This window comes from Tachypleus tridentatus, chromosome 13 (genome assembly GCF_004210375.1).
Source record: "Tachypleus tridentatus isolate NWPU-2018 chromosome 13, ASM421037v1, whole genome shotgun sequence".
NCBI classification, from domain to species: domain Eukaryota; kingdom Metazoa; phylum Arthropoda; class Merostomata; order Xiphosura; family Limulidae; genus Tachypleus; species Tachypleus tridentatus.
The window spans coordinates 174733209-174753187 of NC_134837.1; the positions used below are offsets into that span (position 1 = coordinate 174733209).

A 19979-nucleotide genomic window follows, 5' to 3' on the forward strand; every position below is an offset into this window, starting at 1 on the left:
TAAAAGCAGGCTACTACATATAAGCACAAATAATGTTTAAATTTTATGAAGTATTCAGCATAATTACGTCTGGATAATATATTTTTCTGTTAAAAAGAAGAGATGTAGGTTTAACAACTGAAAGTACGTTATCTTTTTACCTGAATTAAATTTCCTCGTTTATAAGATGGTTCTGCCCCAACCTCAAATTTTTTATCAGGCCCCAAAAAAGAAACAAGTTCACGTGTAATTCCAAGATGTCCTTCCAACAGTACTTCATCTACCTGACTACTACCTGTTGTCTTGATATTTTCCTGAAAAGTAACATAAGATGATTAGAGACTGTACTGTCCAAATAACCACAAAACAAGTGGAAGAAAAAAAAGTCCATAAAATACATTGATTTCACTTGTTTTGTAGTTATTTAGCCAGTGAAATCAATACATATGATGATTAAATAACATATAGAGCAGCAGATATTATCAATGTTATTTTACAATTGTCAAAACTTGTAGGCTAAATGATATAACAACCAACCTACTAACTTTGTTTGTAATATTTTAAATTCCACCATTATTCTCTGCATGAGATACATTTCACCATTTAATCACACCACCATAAGTTATTTCTCGCACTGCTCCATTGCTTCTATATTGATAAAAGTAATCTACAATCACTTCTATCCAATGATATTTAAACTTTACTTGTATCTGTTTTCAAAGATGTGCTTCAACAGTAGTTGTTTTGACCACATGCTACATCATTATAGGGTGGAAAAAAAGCCTTGTAAGAATTAAATATGAAACAGATAAGAAAATCATTAAAGAATTAACACTAGCCAAGTTATTCTCCAGAAATGGTAGTTTTGTAATATAATAAGTGCTTCTAAAGAAAAAAAAAATTTCCAAGTGAACTGTTTACAGGTAACACCCCTCAGAGCAGCAAAGAAATGACACAAAATATGAAAAAATGTCAACTTAAAATGTTTTGGAATTAAAAGCTGATGAAATAGTCAATTATTATTTGTAAAGATTATGAATTTTGACATTCAGGCATGTTTTTGACATCTGAAATGTGCTCTCCAGTCTGGATAAAACTAAAATGTAAAAGTTCAACATGATAAAAAAGTCTGATAGAATTTTTTTTAATGTTGTTAATTATTACCTTAAATTATTTAGTGTAAAAATCTGTTTTTTCCTAAATAATTAAAAGAGGAAAAAGTATATTTGAAGTATGATAAAAAATATCTAATTGACTCATTTGTGTAATAATTGAGTAAGGGGGTAAATAAACTACAGTTTTACTTTATTTTCCATAGATCTCATGTATAACACTATGTAACACAAATTTTGTTCCTGGATAGTGTGTAATATTTTGTAATTGCTTATGTTGTAAAAGTACAGAAAATGGCTATTATTCCCTTCAAACTTTGCTTTTGTGATCTGGATAATGAAATTTAGAAATTAACCTATTTTCTATGTAAAAACAGGCAAATTTGCACATTTTCATTAATTGGATAATTATTTGCACTTCAGTGTTTAGTTCTACTTAGCCTAATTACAAATCAGTTCTTTCAAAATTGTACAGAATTTAAAGGAATAATTGCAAATAAATAACATGTATTAAAAAAGAAAATTTTTAATTTTTAATTAGTTCTTCAAAAACTAAGTAGGAAACTACTTACTCGCACTTCCTTTAACCAATCAATTTCATTATAGAGAAGATTTTGAGCTGTAGGAAGTAGGCAATTACTTCCACTGGCATAATTCAAGAGACGACACAATAGTTGAAAAAACTCGTGGGAATTTTTGGCATTTTCTTGCACTGTTGTCTAAAACAAAATTACAACACATTGACCATAAACTTGCTTCAGCTGACAACAACAAATGAAAAGTATACTAAACATAAAATGTAAGTTCAATATCTTTTTCTTTTACTGGAAACGTACATTCTTCTTTTTCGTGTGTCTAATAGGTTTGATGTCAAGTTTTGCATAGCTATGATGCATAGACTTATGATGAAGCCATGACTAATAATCTCAGTTCAGATTTATAATAAATATAAAAGAACTTTATACTCAAAAAACAACAAAACAAAATTAATCGAATGCAAAAATGCAGAATATATTAAAAATATAAATATTGGAATTTTATGGGGAACTCTGAAAGAGTGCCAACTTATTTGTCTGTGTAACTTTATACTCCTAGTTTAAATAATAATGTGATGACACACTGCCCTTCCCTATTTTTTTTAGCCCAGTAATATATACAGAGTTATACAAGTTATTTCTAAGTTTCAAACTCTATAACAGCAACTGGTTACTGGCTTCTTTGTACTTCAGTCATGGAATGTATACACTGTAGTTACTGATATTTCAAGAAAATACAATTAATACCATTGTCCACTTTTCATTTACTCCAACATCTTAAGATCTATTAAACATTAAAGCTTTACAAAGAATGATATTTTGATGATAACAATGAGCAACTTAAAAAGGCTGACACCTACAAGTTATCTATCTGCACAAGAAAATATTAAATAAAACAAATTATACCTTAAAATTATTACTACATAAATAAAAAAATGGAAAATAACCAATTTCAAACTAATATACACTCCTATAAAACTCACACTCTGTGATGATCTGTGAAATTTTTAGAAAATGCCCTTTCTATATGAACACATTTCAAATCCTGAATTTAGATTACTTCTGTTATATCAAATTTACATTTAGCATGCACAATTATACTACAAATGTAACTTTTTATCATCATATTTATCATCTCATTATATCTACATATTCTTTGAAGGAAAGTAGCTCACTGAAAGATAACTAATTATAATAAAAAAACATTCTGGGTCAAAGGACAAAAAAGAAACAATATAATATACTATTTCTAAACAATGAGTAATTTTTCCATATGTTGTAAATGAATTACATGAGTTAAAATGTGATTTTTTTTTCTATAACAATACTACAGTATCAAGATGGATTAATGAAAAAAACATTCTATGAATTAGCTCACCTTCAATTGAGTAAAAAGTAAAGTAATATAAAAGATTAGAGGCTGATGTCCTGGATAACATTTTGTAGCCATCAAAGTGAACTGCTCTGTAGCCGATGCTCTTATTGATCTAAAATATTCATAAAAAACAAATCAATATATCATAATACTAACAAAAAATCTTACTACTGCAATATATATTTGGAAATATAAGATGAATTGCTTTTGCATGGTGGGTATACTTACCTATAATCAAATCAAAATGTAGCCCATAAACCTTATCTCTATAAATGGTCAAAAATGTAACTGACCTAGCATATCATTCAAACTGCTGTGTTTGGGAAGTCAGTATGTTTTAATATAACATTAACCATAAATTCCATGTTACGATAATTACACAAGTTTATTCGACACTATTAAAATCCCTTATTAGTATTATTAACCAACTTTGACCTATTAAAAAATTTAGTAAGTAACTGATGTTACAAGTTTGATGTCACTTGATATTAATTGTACTAATTAATATGATGTGTTTGGCCAGTCCAGCTTTTAGCTGCAATAATTACAAGACCAACAGCATGAAGGGGAAGAAAAATAGAATATTACAGAAGTAAGAAGAAGCATTTAAGTACACAGCAACAAGTAGCAACGTCACTATTTATAGAAAAATCAGCTTCTAAAAATGTAATACTTAGCAAAACGAAATAAAAATTACTTAAAGTCAAGTTGTTCTTACTTCCTATCATCATATCAATCTTATTTGAATGAAAAAAACAATTTTCTATCTAAAAAATGTGGTATGCTGTCAGTTAGTAAGTTAAGATAGTTGTACTTAATATATAAAAACTGATTAAAATTGTATTTAACAGAAACCTATTAAAATTAAAGTTTCAAATCTCATGGAAACCAAGTACCATACACTAAACTCTTTAATGTTGTTGGATGTCACTGAACAGTTTTTCTTGTTACCGTATCCTATCCTGGAATACAATTTGTTCCAACTGAAAAATAAGTAATAAAAACAATTTTTCTGATTATGTAAACTGCAAATATCTTCAGATTGCTTTGTTTTGGAATACATGGGTTCCTAAATGTTCCATTCAACAAGTTTTGTAGTGTATAAAAAATGATTCTTATGTAAAACATCAACTACAGTGGATAAGATATATATGAAAATTCCAGTTTTGTTTTTTTTCCTCCATCAACATGTTAATGGAAAGAGATCTTGAATATTCTACACTAAGTGTCTTCTCATGGAATGTTTCAACCAAATGGATAATATACTTGTTCAAGCTAAAGATGCTAGATGACAAGTGAACTTTATATCCAAGACACATTTTGATTTAGGCTATCAGTATAGATCTCCTCATACAGCAACCAGAAACTCCCTTTCCTACAGCAGCTGACTGTTAAGACATCTTGTAGGTTTGAAAGTCTTTGAGATGTTCATTAGCAGACAAAGTCCACTGGTTTGTACAAAGTTTAACGAGTGTTGACAAAAGGGAAATACTAAAACTATTGATGATTCAAAATAGAAGCTGGTACATATCCATTTCCAGATAATTTACAACTTTGCTCTTGCACACTTAGGATTATACTGTTTTCATATTCTCTGTATCACATAACAAAATGCACTGTACACAGTACATACTAATAGTACTGGATTTATGCCTTCTCACTTATTATCATTTCCCAAGCAACCTACATACTGAGGGCATTATCCATATCAACAACATAGTTAGTTGGAACCCATAAAAAATACTTAATGATACTTCAAATATTATGAAGCAAGTGTTACTTGCATAAATTGTATGAGCAAATAGCCAATCAAGCAAAACTCTATCCAGAATCCTGCAGCACTATCCTGATGAAAGTTTCTAACATTTGATGATTTACTTGAATAAATTTAACACAGTACAGTGGTACATCGGTTCTTGAACTTAATCCATTCCAGAAGGCTGTTCAAAAACCAAATCAATTTTTCTCATAAGAAATACTGTAAATTAAATTAATCCATTACAGACCTCCAAAAAATTATGCATTATGAAGCATTTTAAGGAAAAATATTGCTTATTTATACCTGTATAATAATACATGCATAAAGTCAACCACAAAAACTATAAACACAATAAAAAACAATAAATGAAAATTTAACTGCACTTTACCTGTACTGAGAAGAGCTGATGGTGTAAGTGAAAGGTGGTGAGGAACATGGAGAATAGGAGGGTTATTATTGTTTGCAAGAGGGGTCACCTTCCATAAAAACATCAGGTAACTCTCCTTCTGAGGTTCTTTCTCTTTTCTGTCTCTTTGCACTGCTACAACCTGCTTGAGGCTCACTGGACCTATTTCTCACTAAAAACTTGTCTAATAAGGTTTGTTTCTGCCTGGCACCCTCCCCATGTCTCACCACACTATGTATGCCACTTCTCTTCCTAAATTTTTCAAACTACCCCCTACTAACCTTAAAGGCATCACTTATATCAGCACTCATTCCAGGGGTGCTTTTCAGGAGGTCAACATGCAACTGCTTTGCTTTCTCACTAATGATGGTCTCAGAAATGCTATAACCAGCTAACTGTTTCTCATTTACCCAAATCAACAACAGCTTCTCTTGTTTGTGATCTTTGTTTCATAAATACTGACACTCCTTTTGCAACATCAGCTCCTTTGATGGCCTCTTTATTTTTCAGTATGGAGCAGACTGTAGACTTAGCCATACCAAACTGTATAGCAAGGTCAGACACACGAACACCACTCTCATACTTCGCTATGAGATCTTTTTTCACCTCTATTGTGGCTCTGACAACATTTCTTTTTGGTTTGCTGCTTTTATTATCCTTCTTTGACCTCATGGTGGCTTATTTAATCAGAATATTTTGAAAAAGAAAATAAAAATAAAAACGAGAACATTCACAGCAGATTTTAGTGGGGGTGTGGACTGAGCGACAGGTGTGGCAAAATGTTTTGGGCAAGCTTGGCGTAGGTCGAAAATGGTCGAAGTGTCATTTGGGTCATCAGTCGGGTTATTTCGGGGGTTCGGGCCATGACAGCTTGGTTCGGGAACCAAGTTTATGTTCAACAAATGAGACATTTTTTTCTCAAACAATGTTCAAAAACTGAATTGTTCGAGGACCGAGGTACCACTGTAATTGTAATTTTTTGCTCATGCTATCCATTTCATCATGAAGTTCACTTGATGTACTGTGTCTGTCTAACTGTTGTTCTAGTTACAGAAATGAAAGTAATGACAGCACAGTTGGTATTGTTTTTTGTCTGATGCTTTATACCTTTCTTTACTTTACAGTTACAGGACATTCAAGCCAGAGTTTAATAAATAACTATTGTATCCACTCACACTACAGACATTACTGAACTGCTAAGGTTTCTTCCTTTGCCATCTAAACATCAGTCTTATTTTTTATTGCTTGCTCCAGTCTTTTATATCCTACATATGCAACCTACATAAAGTATACTGTATTAGTGTTTGCTAGTGTGGAATCGTTTCAATAAAAGCACACCTACCCAGGCAACACTTCAAGGCTCTCACTGTAGTTAACAAACAATTAAACTCTGATCAGCCATTTATTCCATTCTCTGTGTGACAGTGTCTTAGAGAAGAAGAACCAGTCAGAGGATGAAGGTAGATTGATAAAGCATTTTATGCACAATCAGCACAAACCTCTAACATTGTCAATGCTTGTAGGTTAGTCGCAAAAAAAAAGAAGACATTCAGTGGAAGGTAATATACAGCACATAAGGCTAAGATCATAATGTGTGTCAAGAAAAAAGATTGTAACGCAACCTTAATATAGCAGTTACATAAGTGGAATAGTTAACTGGGACAAAGGACCCAAAGTGACTAGAAGAAGCCAAATAGTACTGGGGACTCGAAGACTTTTTGTCACAAGTATCAAATGGCAGTTGATAAGATAGACTCATACAGGAAAATTCTGAAAGATACAAAACCCTAGCCAAAGAGCCAGGTCCAAAAACAGGATACTGTTGGCACTTTTGATTGAAGTGGGTTCACCATCCTCTCAATACACCATTGTTGATATGTGTGTCATTTTTATTGATAAATGTCCATCATTGGACAAAGTAAAGACTGAAACAGATACATAATAACCTAAGAAATTAAACCTGACACCGTGCAAAAAGCCGCATAACCTCCATGCCTGAAGATTGAGGTCCCAAACAGCCAAATGTACCATGTCACATCATGACTGCTTCTACAAAGATGGCCAAAGAAAAAGTGGAAGAGGTGGATTCTCCTGAAGGTACCATAGAAACATAAATCAGGAAGTACCTGGTGCTATTAGCAGAACCTGAAAATAGGTTGGAACAGATCATTTTTAGTATACTCCTTGGATAACATATTTGAGGGAAGGACTAGAGTTGTAATCTCAAACAAACCAGATAGAATGCATCTATTTCCAAAACCAAGGGTGAAATATTGGAGACCAAATTGCCAGTTGTTGGGTATTCCAATGAATGGCCAATCCACCAATTATCATTGTTTCAAAATGAGAGTCAATCCAACAAAAAGCCTTGCAATGCAACATCTACTGTGTTGGGAGAAGCTTGTTTGGGTCGAGGCAGTTGATCTGCTACTGTAGTCATCATTTGTGAAACATGGCAAGCTAGTAGGATGATATGATATGAATGGTCCCAAGAAAGGAGATCCAAAGTTAAAAAAAAACAAGGAGCCCTAGATCAAGTTCCCCCTTGACAGGAAATGCAAGACACTACTGTGGAATTGTGGAAGAGGAGATTGATGACTTTCCCCTAAACAAGCCCAAACTATGATTCACTACCTTTTGAATAGCAAGAAGGTCTAAGCATTGTGTAGAGAAAGTTTATCTTCTATACGTACACCCTGGAATCCTGACTGTTGAGATATGCACCCCATACCTGAAGCAAGGCATTTGTGAAGAGAGGGATCTCTGGATGAGGTGACAGCAGAGGAACCCAAATTTTTATTGTCCAAATCTAACAAAGCCCCCAAGATCGAAGAATGATCCTAAAAATAAGGAAACTGAATAATTTAGTGAATCAGCATTAATGATCCCTTGGCCACATAAAGACCACTAAAAGGATCTTTTGTTTCCTTGTTCCAAAGATATGAGGAATTAAAGTAACATCCACCTTCCTAAAAGTGAAAGAAGTATTTGTGAAGTAGGGGAATGTGTGTGGAGCCAGATGGGAGTCAGCTAAGTACAACTTAAATAAGTGATGAAAAAAAATGCCCAGACTGATGACATACTGAGTTGAAGCAAGAAATGTCTCAGCTCTGAGAATGAAGTCTACCTAAAATTCTTCTGAAAGTAGAATCTGGGTGTAATAGTAATGCAATTGATGAAATTGTGCCAGAAGTAACTAGTCATCCAAAATGACATTTGCACAGGGATAGAGAATGGAGGTGATGAGAAAATTCTAGTAGACTTGGCAGAATTCATGTGGTGCTGATGCTGGTCCAGAGGTAAAAGCCTGAATTATGGTACCCGCTTTTGTGCACAAAAATACTGAAAGTAGTGGGATACCACACCACTATGGCAATGTGCAGGTAGGAGTTGTCTACATCAAACTTGGACATCCATAATCCTAGTAAAAAATGTCAACTCATAGTGAAAAATGAGTCACTTGTGACCCTTGGAGAATTTAGTAGTTGATATAAATGAAAAAAAAAAAAAAAAGATTGGACACTAATCCCCTTTCTTCTCGAGTCCAACAAACTAATAAAGCTCTGGAAGAACTAACACAAATCTCTCTCTCTATCCCCTGAACAACCAAATTCTGATAATCTTAGAACTAAGTTCCCAAATACAATGATCTGCAGGAGATGGAAACCCTACTGGGTGGATAATGGTGGTGAAAATGTGAACTAAATGACTAATCCTGGCTTAAGGATCCATGGTTAAGGTTCACCACATGTCCAGAAATTCTCAAAGGCAAGCCCTCAAAGACCCTAGAGGCATAAAATAATCCTCAGTGCTATTGGCAGCATTTCAACTGAGCAGTGGAACCCTTAGATATGGACAGAATTTATTCCAAGTACCAAGGAGCTGATGTTGGGAGTTGAGACCTTCAAACAGGGATGGAATTATGACCCTTGTAGGAGCTAACAACCACAGTGATGAATGTATAAGTGGACAACTGAACCAATGTACATGTTAACAAAGGGTCCAGTTTATCTTCAATGGGCTTGTTGATCCTGAGTCTTCCAACAAAGTTTAGTATTACAAAAACAACATTTTGGACTTTTGAAATGTAAATCTGTAGAGTTACTGTTGTGCTACCAAGGCCCACTATAGAACCCATAATTTATAGAAGCAGACGTATTCTCTGAGAGTCAGAATATATTTCCACCATTTAAATCATGCAGTTCCAACAACATGATGATTGAGGAATAACTGTTGCTTCATTACAACTCAGCAGCAAACATCCCTGCATAAACCACAATGTCAGTAGATAGAGGGAAACTAAGTATTTGCTCCCATACCTTTCACTCATCACTTGAAGGGCAGACTCAAAAACAGGGGAAAGACCCAAAACATCACACACTTGATGGACCAACTGAAAAAAAAATATCATAAAGCAGCTTATCTAAAAGTAGCCTCCTGAAAAGCCAACAAAATAAAAGAATGCAGAAAAAAGCAAGTCTAAATTATTTCCAGAACGTCCAGGATTGCCCTCAGTCACAGCCTCATAGCTCCAGGAAAAACACCAGCAAATAAACACGTCTCCATCTCACTACAGTAAGATCACTGATAAGTACATTAAATGTTTAATAATATTCATGTTCATAATTTTATTACTAATTTAAGCCCTGTATTTACACAATACACTTGGTATAAAATACACAAGTTCTTATATACATCTGCATAATAAGTTTATACTATAACTTTAGATACAGTATATGTATCTTCAAAAAATTGGTAAACATTTAGAAAACATTACAAGTCTTTTGTACACAAAAAATCAATTTTTTTATGAAGTTATTTTATTAAAGCTTTGTCTGTGAATATATTAAGTCTGTTTTGTTACTAGTCTGAGTGAAAAGTGATTTTTGTGTTATGATTAAAAAACTATTTGTTCCAAAAATTTCAAATTTTTTATGTAATCTGTAAAACTTTCTAAATACATTTCAAATACTTGTTTTCTGTATAACAAACATTTATTTATATAAAACAAATAGTTATTTATTTTCTCTATCCTAACAAAACAAGGTAGGTAAATTTGACCAATCTCATAACAGTAACAAAAAATATTATTCTAAATTACCACTTTTTTCTTTCTAAAATGACTTCAAATTGTAACATGAAATTATATTCATTTATACTAAGTAGCTTTAAACTTGTAGCAGTATACATCTATTAATACATAAGTTGTAGTGTTTCATTGCTATGTGTTTGCCCTATGAACAATTAAATACAACTGTTAATCCCATTATAAGTTGTAAATCATTTAGAAAACGTGGAGCATACATTACACTAATGAATTATGTCACCCACAAACTACTCCAAGTTTGAACTGCTCATATACATTCCTCCTGAACCACTATTATTACATTATTTATTTTACCTAATATCATCTTAAGTAACCTAAAGAAATTCTTTTACATTTCAGTCACTTTTATAACAATAAATAAACAATAAACATGAAAAACAAGAAATAACGTACTTACCTGAGTCATTTTTTTTGCTGTTGACTGTCAGTGATACTAAACCCTGCTTTGTTTGTTTTAATAATAATGGTAGTAATTCATTAGATAATTTTTATGTAATTAAGTAATGTATCAAAAAACATATAGTAATAACAAACAATTTCATCTGTCACAATCATTCTGTCATTCTAACTACTATGCAACAAAAAACATCACAAATTCATCCAAGCTAGTTGTTATCTTTCCTGTGGGAACAAAGCTTGTACTGAGAAACTGACAATTCTCTGTTTAGAAAAAAATAGACTTACTACATTATTTGATAAATAAAAACTTGATTTTCTATTGGATATACACAAGACAGAATTAAATGTAAGAGAGAACTATTAACAAATCCTGAAAGAGAGGATGTGACAGTCAGGTGTACCAAGATGGGTCTGATTTTCTATTGGATATACACAACACAGAATTAAATGTAAGAGAGAACTATTAACAAATCCTGAAAGAGAGGATGTGACAGTCAGGTGTACCAAGATGGGTCTGATTTTCTATTGATATACACAACACAGAATTAAATGTAAGAGAGAACTATTAACAAATCCTGAAAGAGAGGATGTGACAGTCAGGTGTACCAAGATGGGTCTGATTTTCTATTGGATATACACAACACAGAATTAAATGTAAGAGAGAACTATTAACAAATCCTGAAAGAGAGGATGTGACAGTCAGGTGTACCAAGATGGGTCTGATTTTCTATTGGATATACACAACACAGAATTAAATGTAAGAGAGAACTATTAACAAATCCTGAAAGAGAGGATGTGACAGTCAGGTGTACCAAGATGGGTCTGATTTTCTATTTGATGACTCTATAACCAAACAATATTGAAGGATACAAAAATTACAGTTTGTCTTAGCAATGATGATTTCTACAGTGAGTAATTTACATTAAATTTCATCCTCATTGGAGGTGTGGTGAATAAAACATGAAAAGAGAGGACACCTAGAGAGAACATCAGATTTTTCAAGCTAGGGGAAATTCAGAATTATAAAATTAAGAACTTAAAACTTACATACTATTAAAATAGAGATTATTAGCTATAATTTTATGCTACACTAATTGGTATAACAAACAAAAAGCAGTTTAACTGAATTTTGTATATAACTTGCTGAAAGATCATAATGTGCAGTTAAACCTACTTGTTGCAAAAGGGTTAACTGAAAACTGTAATAATAATGTAAAAGTAACTCTGCAAATGTGGGCATTTTAATAACTGTTTTTGGCTCTCTCTCTCTCTTACCTATTTCTACACATAAGTATCAGGTCCAGAATAAATACATGCCAGTGATTATCTTTCATTAGGGTGTCTAAAGATTCTGGACAGAGAGCCAAAGTAAGTGAGAGCACTTCGAGTGCTTCTCTACACAGCTGACTGTCTTCTAGATCGACTGCTTTGGTAACCTACAAAATAAAGTAAATATATATAGTTTTTCTAATTTCTACTCTGCCATCTTTACAGCTAAATAATTCTTCCAAAGACAAGTTTTCCCGTTTTGTAGATACACAAAAAAACCCAAAAAAAAACGTTTAAATATTTCATTACTTTGATAAAACTTGAAACTGGTAATCTTTGGAAAGTTTGAAGATTTCCCTTTTTAATGGTGGTGCAAATTTCCATGCTCAACTGTAGTTGATACCACTCTTCCAAAGATTATATACTATGAGCTATGTGTGTGCTCACAATAGTGAAAGAGGTAATAAAAATCTAAAATGACAAGATAACCTGGTTTTGTTAAGACAGTCACATTTTTCAGTAGTTTGTCCCAGTGTGTCAAGAAAAGTTTTCAGGATGTGGAAAACATCCCAGTTTTACAATAAAGACATCAAATTGTCAGTTATATTGAATCACAAATGTAATAACTCTAGGTGCTCACTGCAGTAACATGTATTCTTCTGTCGCCAAACTCTTTCAAAAGTTATGTCTGTGCGTAAGAAACTCGATCAGAATGTGGAGACAGTTAAAGCAGCATTCTTCTCACTGTCACAACACATGCTTTACATAGTCATGTGCTGAATTTCTTTTACTATTAAATGAAAACAAAAAATACTTTTAAGTTTTATCTATATTTTACAGAAACATATCTAAAAAATTTCAAAGTAATGCTAAAAACCTAAATGTGATATTTTTGAAAATGTTATGAATTCTTACATCATTCTAGGTATAAAGTAGCATAGTTTAAGATGAAATGGATAAAATGAATACTTAAAGATTTCTTGAAAATACAATGCCAATGCCGAGATATTTTGGAAATATCATGGAACAGGTCAATAAATTTAAAGTAAATTAAGTTAAATTATTTTATATTTGTAATAACCATTTATAAATTAAGGGTAAGGGCTGGATTGTCCCAGTTTTTGATTTGGAAATATGGCCACTCTATAAAAATCTCATGATAAAAGGTTTGCAAATCAACCAAAGCAATTGTGTAGTTTTTGAGCTTTGACCAAATTTGCAGCCAAATATGAAATTTTAAAATTATGGTAAAAATAAAAGATGCAACTCACAATCATCTATATTCGACTAAGTATGTAACTTTAACCTATACTAATATGTAAGTTATAAATATGATTTATTACGGAGACAATAAAGGCTTTCAACTAATTAAAAATAAAACTGCCCAACACATTATAATATTAACATACAACAAACTTATTAGTTAGAGTTAGTAAGTTTCCTTTAAAATATTGAGATTATTTATAGTGACTAAAACTTTAGTGTTAACATCGATAACAAAATATTGCACGTTACCATTTCATGTTGTTGATGTATAGCTTCATTAGTAGACTGCAGCAAATGAAGGGAGCCACAAGATGATGCCCAGCATAACTTAATTATGGACTTTACTGTACAAAGATCTGGTAAAGGGCCTGTGCCCTGCAAATGATTGGATGGTGGCTATTATAATACTAGCTATAATTTTAATTCTTTGCATCACAAAGCCTATAAACATAATACAAATATACAAAATGAACAAATAACAACTGTTACAGAAATATCTTAAAATGCACTTTAAAATTTAAAACCACAATAACAACAACAAAAAAAAAAAAAAAAGATTTAGCTAAGGTCCAATTTCACATGCCATAAAATCAAAATTGGGCTAACTCGGTTTCGTAAAGTTTGTTATGTTATAAATTACAAATGAATCCTCCAACATTTTCTAAAATTAAGACTAAGTCATAAAATTATTCACACATTCTTTTGAATAAAAAAGAATTTAAAACATCTATTAAAAGAATTCAACCAGAATAATTTCCAAATAATACTTAGCTATTCAAGTGTTATATGCAATATACCTTTTGTTAAATGTTTTCCATAACTTTGCAGAAGTGAGCTGAACTCGTTTTATCTATAATTAAAAGTAACAGCTTGTTTTTTGTAATTTTGAGCAAAGCTAAACAAAGGCTATCTATGCTAGCTATCCTTAATTTAGCAGTGTAAGACTAGAGAGAAAGATAGTTAGTTATCACCACCACCTGCCAACTCTTGGGCTATTCTTTAACTAACAAATAGTGGAATTGACCATCACACTATAACGTCCTCACGGCTGAAATGGTGACCATGAGAATGTTTTGTGTGATGGGGATTTGAACCCGCAACCCTTGGATCACAAGTTGAGCACTCTAATCACCTGGCCATGCTAGGCTTAAAATTAATAGCATCACATTATATTTTATTATATATTGGTATTTCTGAGACAGGAACAGCATACAAAAAAAATAATAATCAGACATTAAAAAATGAGAGAAGTTGAACATAAAATTAATAATGGTATATCTTTTCAGCCAAGTATACATAATACAGAACTACATGTGCAAAGTTAACTATCTAAAATAATTTATAAAATATTATATATTTTACATATAATGTTATATTTTTATATATATATATAAATATATAAACAATTTTGGTTTATTAACCTGAAACAAAGGATTAAATCCTAACAGGTGGTATGGTTTTGTATTTCAACAAACTAGCCTACATAAAAAAGTGATATTCTGAAAATATTTTGATATTTTCTCACACAATTCTGAAAAAGAAATACCTGTTCTACTCAAAAATCAAGAAAACTAAATAATTTAAACTACAAAAAATTTTATGCCTTTCTTTCTGTTTTATATCATTTTCAGTGTGTTGTAAATAAAACAGCAAAGGGACACACTAAAGTACTTGTCCAGACTGGTTACCAATGGTTTAAGCTTGCCTAACATGGGAATATGGTACTAACGAAGAACAAAAGATTACTTTATATTAGCCAGAAAATGGTGAAAGCACAATTACCCACATGGAATCCTTGCATTTCCAGCCAATTAAATAAAAAATAGTAGTAAATTCATAATGGAAACAAACTTTAAATTTTGAGTTAGTTGAAGAAAAAAAAACAACAGACAAAAGAACGAGTCATAAAGTAATTCTTTAAAAAAAACAAAACAAAAAAAAAACTAATTTGAGTTAAAGCCAATCACAAAAATAATAACACTTGCCTGCTCATGCAACACATGACTTAGCCTCATTGCAACACTTCGCAACATGTATTCTGAGTTAGGGTTAGGTAAGTGCATTCTGGCCTGGGTCAGCATCTCTACCTTTCCTGTCATTACTGAAGTAGTCTTCTGGTTATGGCAGTTGTCAATGGCCACTTGTACTATACAGTTGATGACAACAGTAAACAGAAGCTTGGCAAGCTTCAACACCATTAAGTAAGCAGCTCTGTGATGTTTCAAAAAAAACAATTAATTAAACTTATTATCTACTATATATAATTATTATTAACATGTGATATAATAAGTCATAAACAGAAATTCTGTCCTTTTCAATGATACACATTTTAAAACTATCATTATATAAAAAAGAAGTGACATCTAACCTTTTAGTTGGTATGTCAGCATGTAGAAGAAAGTTCTTCTTTGCCAACATTCCTAGAACACAGTTAACTCCACCACTTTGGAAAAAATTGAATTGAAAAAGTTGCGTCTCTTCAGATAATGTATTATGGGCAGGCATTAATAATGTATAAACAACCTGTATCACACACACAAAAAAAGTTAACTTATAGAAATATATTAAAATTTGAATAAGTTTCTCACTAACAAAAGTTTATATCATTTACTAAAACAGAGGCTGACTTAAGTTTCAAAATCATATAAAAAACTTTTGATTATAGAGAAAAATTTGAGCTGATTAATTTTAATGTAAGTATAAGCATATGTATGAAACAAAGTCAAGTAAATACTGAAAGAAATACAGAACTGCTAGAAAACCACACACTTCAACTATAATGCAAAACCAACTCTTGATAAATGTTTATTTTAGAGAAAGGACACATTGGGCTATCTACTATGTCTGCTGCAAAAAACTGAACCCTAAATTTCAGTGTTTTAAGTCCATAAACTTACCACTGTCGCAAGAGGGGATAATTAATGGCAATCCTTATTACTCTAAGTAATTAAAATGCTGTTTCTGAGATACACGTATTCAGGCATAAAAAAGTTCAGAAAATATTTAAAAATGTAAATATGTGGGAATTAAAAAACAACAACAGCATATCAAAGCTGAAAGAATATACAATTTTTGTATTAAAAAATGCATACAGTATGCAATCAAAAGAATGTTAAATTTACAAATTAAGTGTACTTAAATATCCAGTATTCTCAACAAAGAGAAGCTCTTAATGCTTAAACAAGTGGAAAGGTGAAACAAGTCATTAATCATTTGAAATGACAAAAATTATTAGCTTAATAATATTTTAAATATTCTTACTGTTTTCAGGAGTAATAAGATCTGGAAATGTTACTTCTAAAGTATTCAAAATTGATTAGAAAAAAAAACCTACCTCCAAACAGTATAAAACCAGAGAAGGGGAGGGATCAAAAAATACAGATTCTAAAACTGGTGACAAAGACTGATCACCTAGTTTAGCATTATTTAGACATATAGTTCGGAGTCCTTCTACTGTATGGGCACCTGTGGGAAAAAAAATAACTAGCGTGATAAATCTCCCAATTTCAAAACCAAAACTAAACATGTGTTTTCAAATAACTGATAACAATTTGATGTTTAAAAAAAGTTAGTAAAATGCTGGTACAAAATGTTGACAAGAAATAAAGGAATTGAATTGGTATACCTGTCAATTTAATGTTTTTAATATTGTGTTACACATTAAATAACAAGATACACACTGCATAACTATTCTAAAAAGATATACATTTATATATAAAAATAGAAATAAAATAAAGCAATACTACACGTTTCTAAACCACAGATGAAGTAGCACCATATTTAAACATAATATTTCTGAACTGAAAAACTTCTGACAAAATCATGAAGTCAGAAGATACAAATTCTTGCTAGGTATAAACATCTATATGATTGACACCAGAACATGCAATAAAATACACTGAGATCATGGAGCCAATAACAACCAGACACAAGTTAGAAAATTCTGTATAAAATTATCTGAAAACAACAAAACCACAGTAAGTAAAATATACTTTGAATATCATCAAGATATTTACTGAATTTAGAATTAAACCTTTTTGGATTGAATGTCTGTGTCAGTGATCTCTCTCAATTTTGTTTTTTTCTTTTCGAAGTTGAAATACTTAATCAAATTGCAATAATCTTAGTAAAACACAATTATCTAGCTTCAGATTTAAAAAAAAAAAAATCATAAAATTTATTTGATTTTTCTAATTTTACGTTGAAATTTCCTAAAGTCTGTTGAGAATAACAGTTTTGATAAAATATTAACAAACATACCAACTCCTTTAGATTTTTTTTTTACTGTTGATAAGAAAGTTTAATCCTACACCTACAATGTTTCTAACTAATATTCAGCAAAAATTCTCAATTTCAATGTGACTGCAATAGTCATTATTTTAGCTATACATAATGAAAAGCTTGCCAAAAATTCACAAAACTTAAGATAACCTATGACCTGACCTATCCAAATGCCAGTCAAGCTAGATAAAATATTTTTACTATTCATATTCTTGACTGAGATCAATTTATGAACTATACAAGTTTTTTCAATAAATAAAAAAAATATTTTACTTTAATATCTAACTTGTTTGAATATGATAAACTTAATCATATACAAGGATTTCAGTTTCATTTTAGAGACCAAAATATTTTGGCAGAGCCTGCCATACTCTGTAAACCTAACTAAGCTTATCTCATGTCTTATTATTGAAGAAAACTTCCTCATCTTTCAGACAAATACAATTTAAACATGAAACTAAGATTTAAGGAAACTATAAAAAATTCCCAGGTTTTCATGGTTTGTTTATAAGCCTTCCAAAGTTCTTACTAAATTCCAGTTCTTCTATGCACAAGCTACACCTAATCACTTTCCCACAAATGATTTCTTAAACCACTTTACTTACTCTACATTAACATAAGTAGTTTATAACCAATAATATCTGAGCTCTGCCTGCAGCTGTTCTCAAGTTATTGACATCCCATTCTGCGAGGTCAGAAAATAATAGCAACAGTTGCCTGTACCAATAAACATCAGATGGAAACAAAATGTGTAAAACAAGAATTGGATAACTGTATTATCAAGGAATAATAATTTTTTGCAAGTAAAAGTCCGTACTTTGGAACGGGTAAAAAATTTTTAAAAAGCATGTGTGCACTCAACACTCAGAAGTGCTCTCAGGTCTAAATAGGACTGAGACTACATTAAAATACTCTAATATTTAGTAACTCCAAAATTCACACAACAATGTACAAGTCATCACACCTGCAGGCATGAGTTTCAACACAGCTCTGGCTCTGTCCCTCAAAGCTGGGATGTTAAGAGAACTTCCTAAATCAGCCAACTGCAGTAGGAACTTCACGTAGTCAGGTTGATGAGTCATGAGCTATAAACAAGTTGTTTTTTTTACAGATTTATTAATAGTCAAAGATATTTATATAAAATTGTATATACACTTATATATTAATAAATCAAATACACTTGAATTTTCAAAAAACAAATCTTAAATTTCTTTATTAACCTAAAATACCTGGGTACTGCAAAATCTCTCATGAATGAAGTTCAGTCTATAAACAAAAAAGATATTCACTTCAGTTTCCATTTCTTCTGGCTGTTAAACATTAACTTTCAAAAGAAAGTGACTTTAAAATCTTACTGTACTTTCAGCAAATGTCTTTAAATATTAGTGCCCAGAAACCTCATTTGTAATACGTATCTGATTAACAGACAGTTTCATAGAAATGCTACATGATGAATGTGCCAAACAATTCAAACAATGCTTGGCTAATTTACAGAGAACAAAAGCAAAAAAGTCTAAGGCATGGTTTATGAGGAAAAAGTGACCTTTAACAATGCTGACTGTATACAGAATGAAGTACTGTAAAATGAGAATTATTCATAGTGTGATGCATTTTTGAAAATATTTGTTTCAGATTAAAAGGTAACAAAAAAGATGATTGAACAATACAACATAAAGATTAACACATGCAGACTGACAGTCATTAACCCCTTTATTTGAATAAAGATATTTAAGGAAAAAATTACATACAGTCTAAAAAACTCAAAACTATGAGAACCTTGCCTTAGATGATTCATCTCTTTACTAATGTTTTAAATTAATAACTGTAATAGATATTCAGTATAGACTACATAAGTACAACCAATTGCCCACAGCTCCAACTAATGAATGAAAAACCTTTTGATGGAAACACCTCTCAAACAAACTAGTTACAGTTTTATTAATTCACTACATTAATAGTAACATTTAGCAGCAATGTATCAACATAAGCATAAAAAGGCAAGAAATGACTAAAAAATATAAATAAAAAGATGGGAATTTGCACATTTGATTTATTAGTCATGAACTGGCATATCCTGTTAATTCATACTGAAATTGCCAAATCTGGGTCATGCAGGAGACAATCCTCAGTAGTCAGAAATAAGGACTAATATACAGAAATAGGCATGGAATTACAGGTCATTTGTATAAAATGAAATAATTCTTGAAATACCAATTATCCATGGACATAAATGCTTTAAAGTGCATTAATTTAACACATGCAGCTCTTGAATGATGCTTTAAAAACTAGAAAAGAGCTACAATCCTATTTTTACACCAAACCTAAACATAAGCATATCTCCACTGGTTAAGATAAAACATACAAACATCATGAAAAAGTAAAATGCAAACAAACTTATTTATTTACAAATATTATTATATTATACTTTTTCAAATGAGTCAGCTGAAGCCCAAAAATGTAACTTCCAAGCATCACATATGAGAATATATG

The 19979-nt window shown here is 31.3% G+C and overlaps 1 protein-coding gene across 2 annotated transcripts in view; it reads right to left on the reverse strand.

Moving 5' to 3' along the window:
- The window catches only part of LOC143238594 (ubiquitin carboxyl-terminal hydrolase 9X-like), a gene marked incomplete at its 5' end in the record, with an annotated part of 40817 nt that overhangs the window by 10333 nt on the left and 10505 nt on the right, over positions 1-19979 (reverse strand). For both annotated transcript variants that reach the window (XM_076478956.1, XM_076478955.1), the window contains 9 exon segments: positions 141-293; positions 1664-1810; positions 3006-3114; positions 11949-12109; positions 13458-13583; positions 15194-15419; positions 15577-15731; positions 16543-16673; positions 18454-18574. In XM_076478956.1, the coding sequence (XP_076335071.1) occupies positions 141-293; positions 1664-1810; positions 3006-3114; positions 11949-12109; positions 13458-13583; positions 15194-15419; positions 15577-15731; positions 16543-16673; positions 18454-18574 (1329 nt within the window).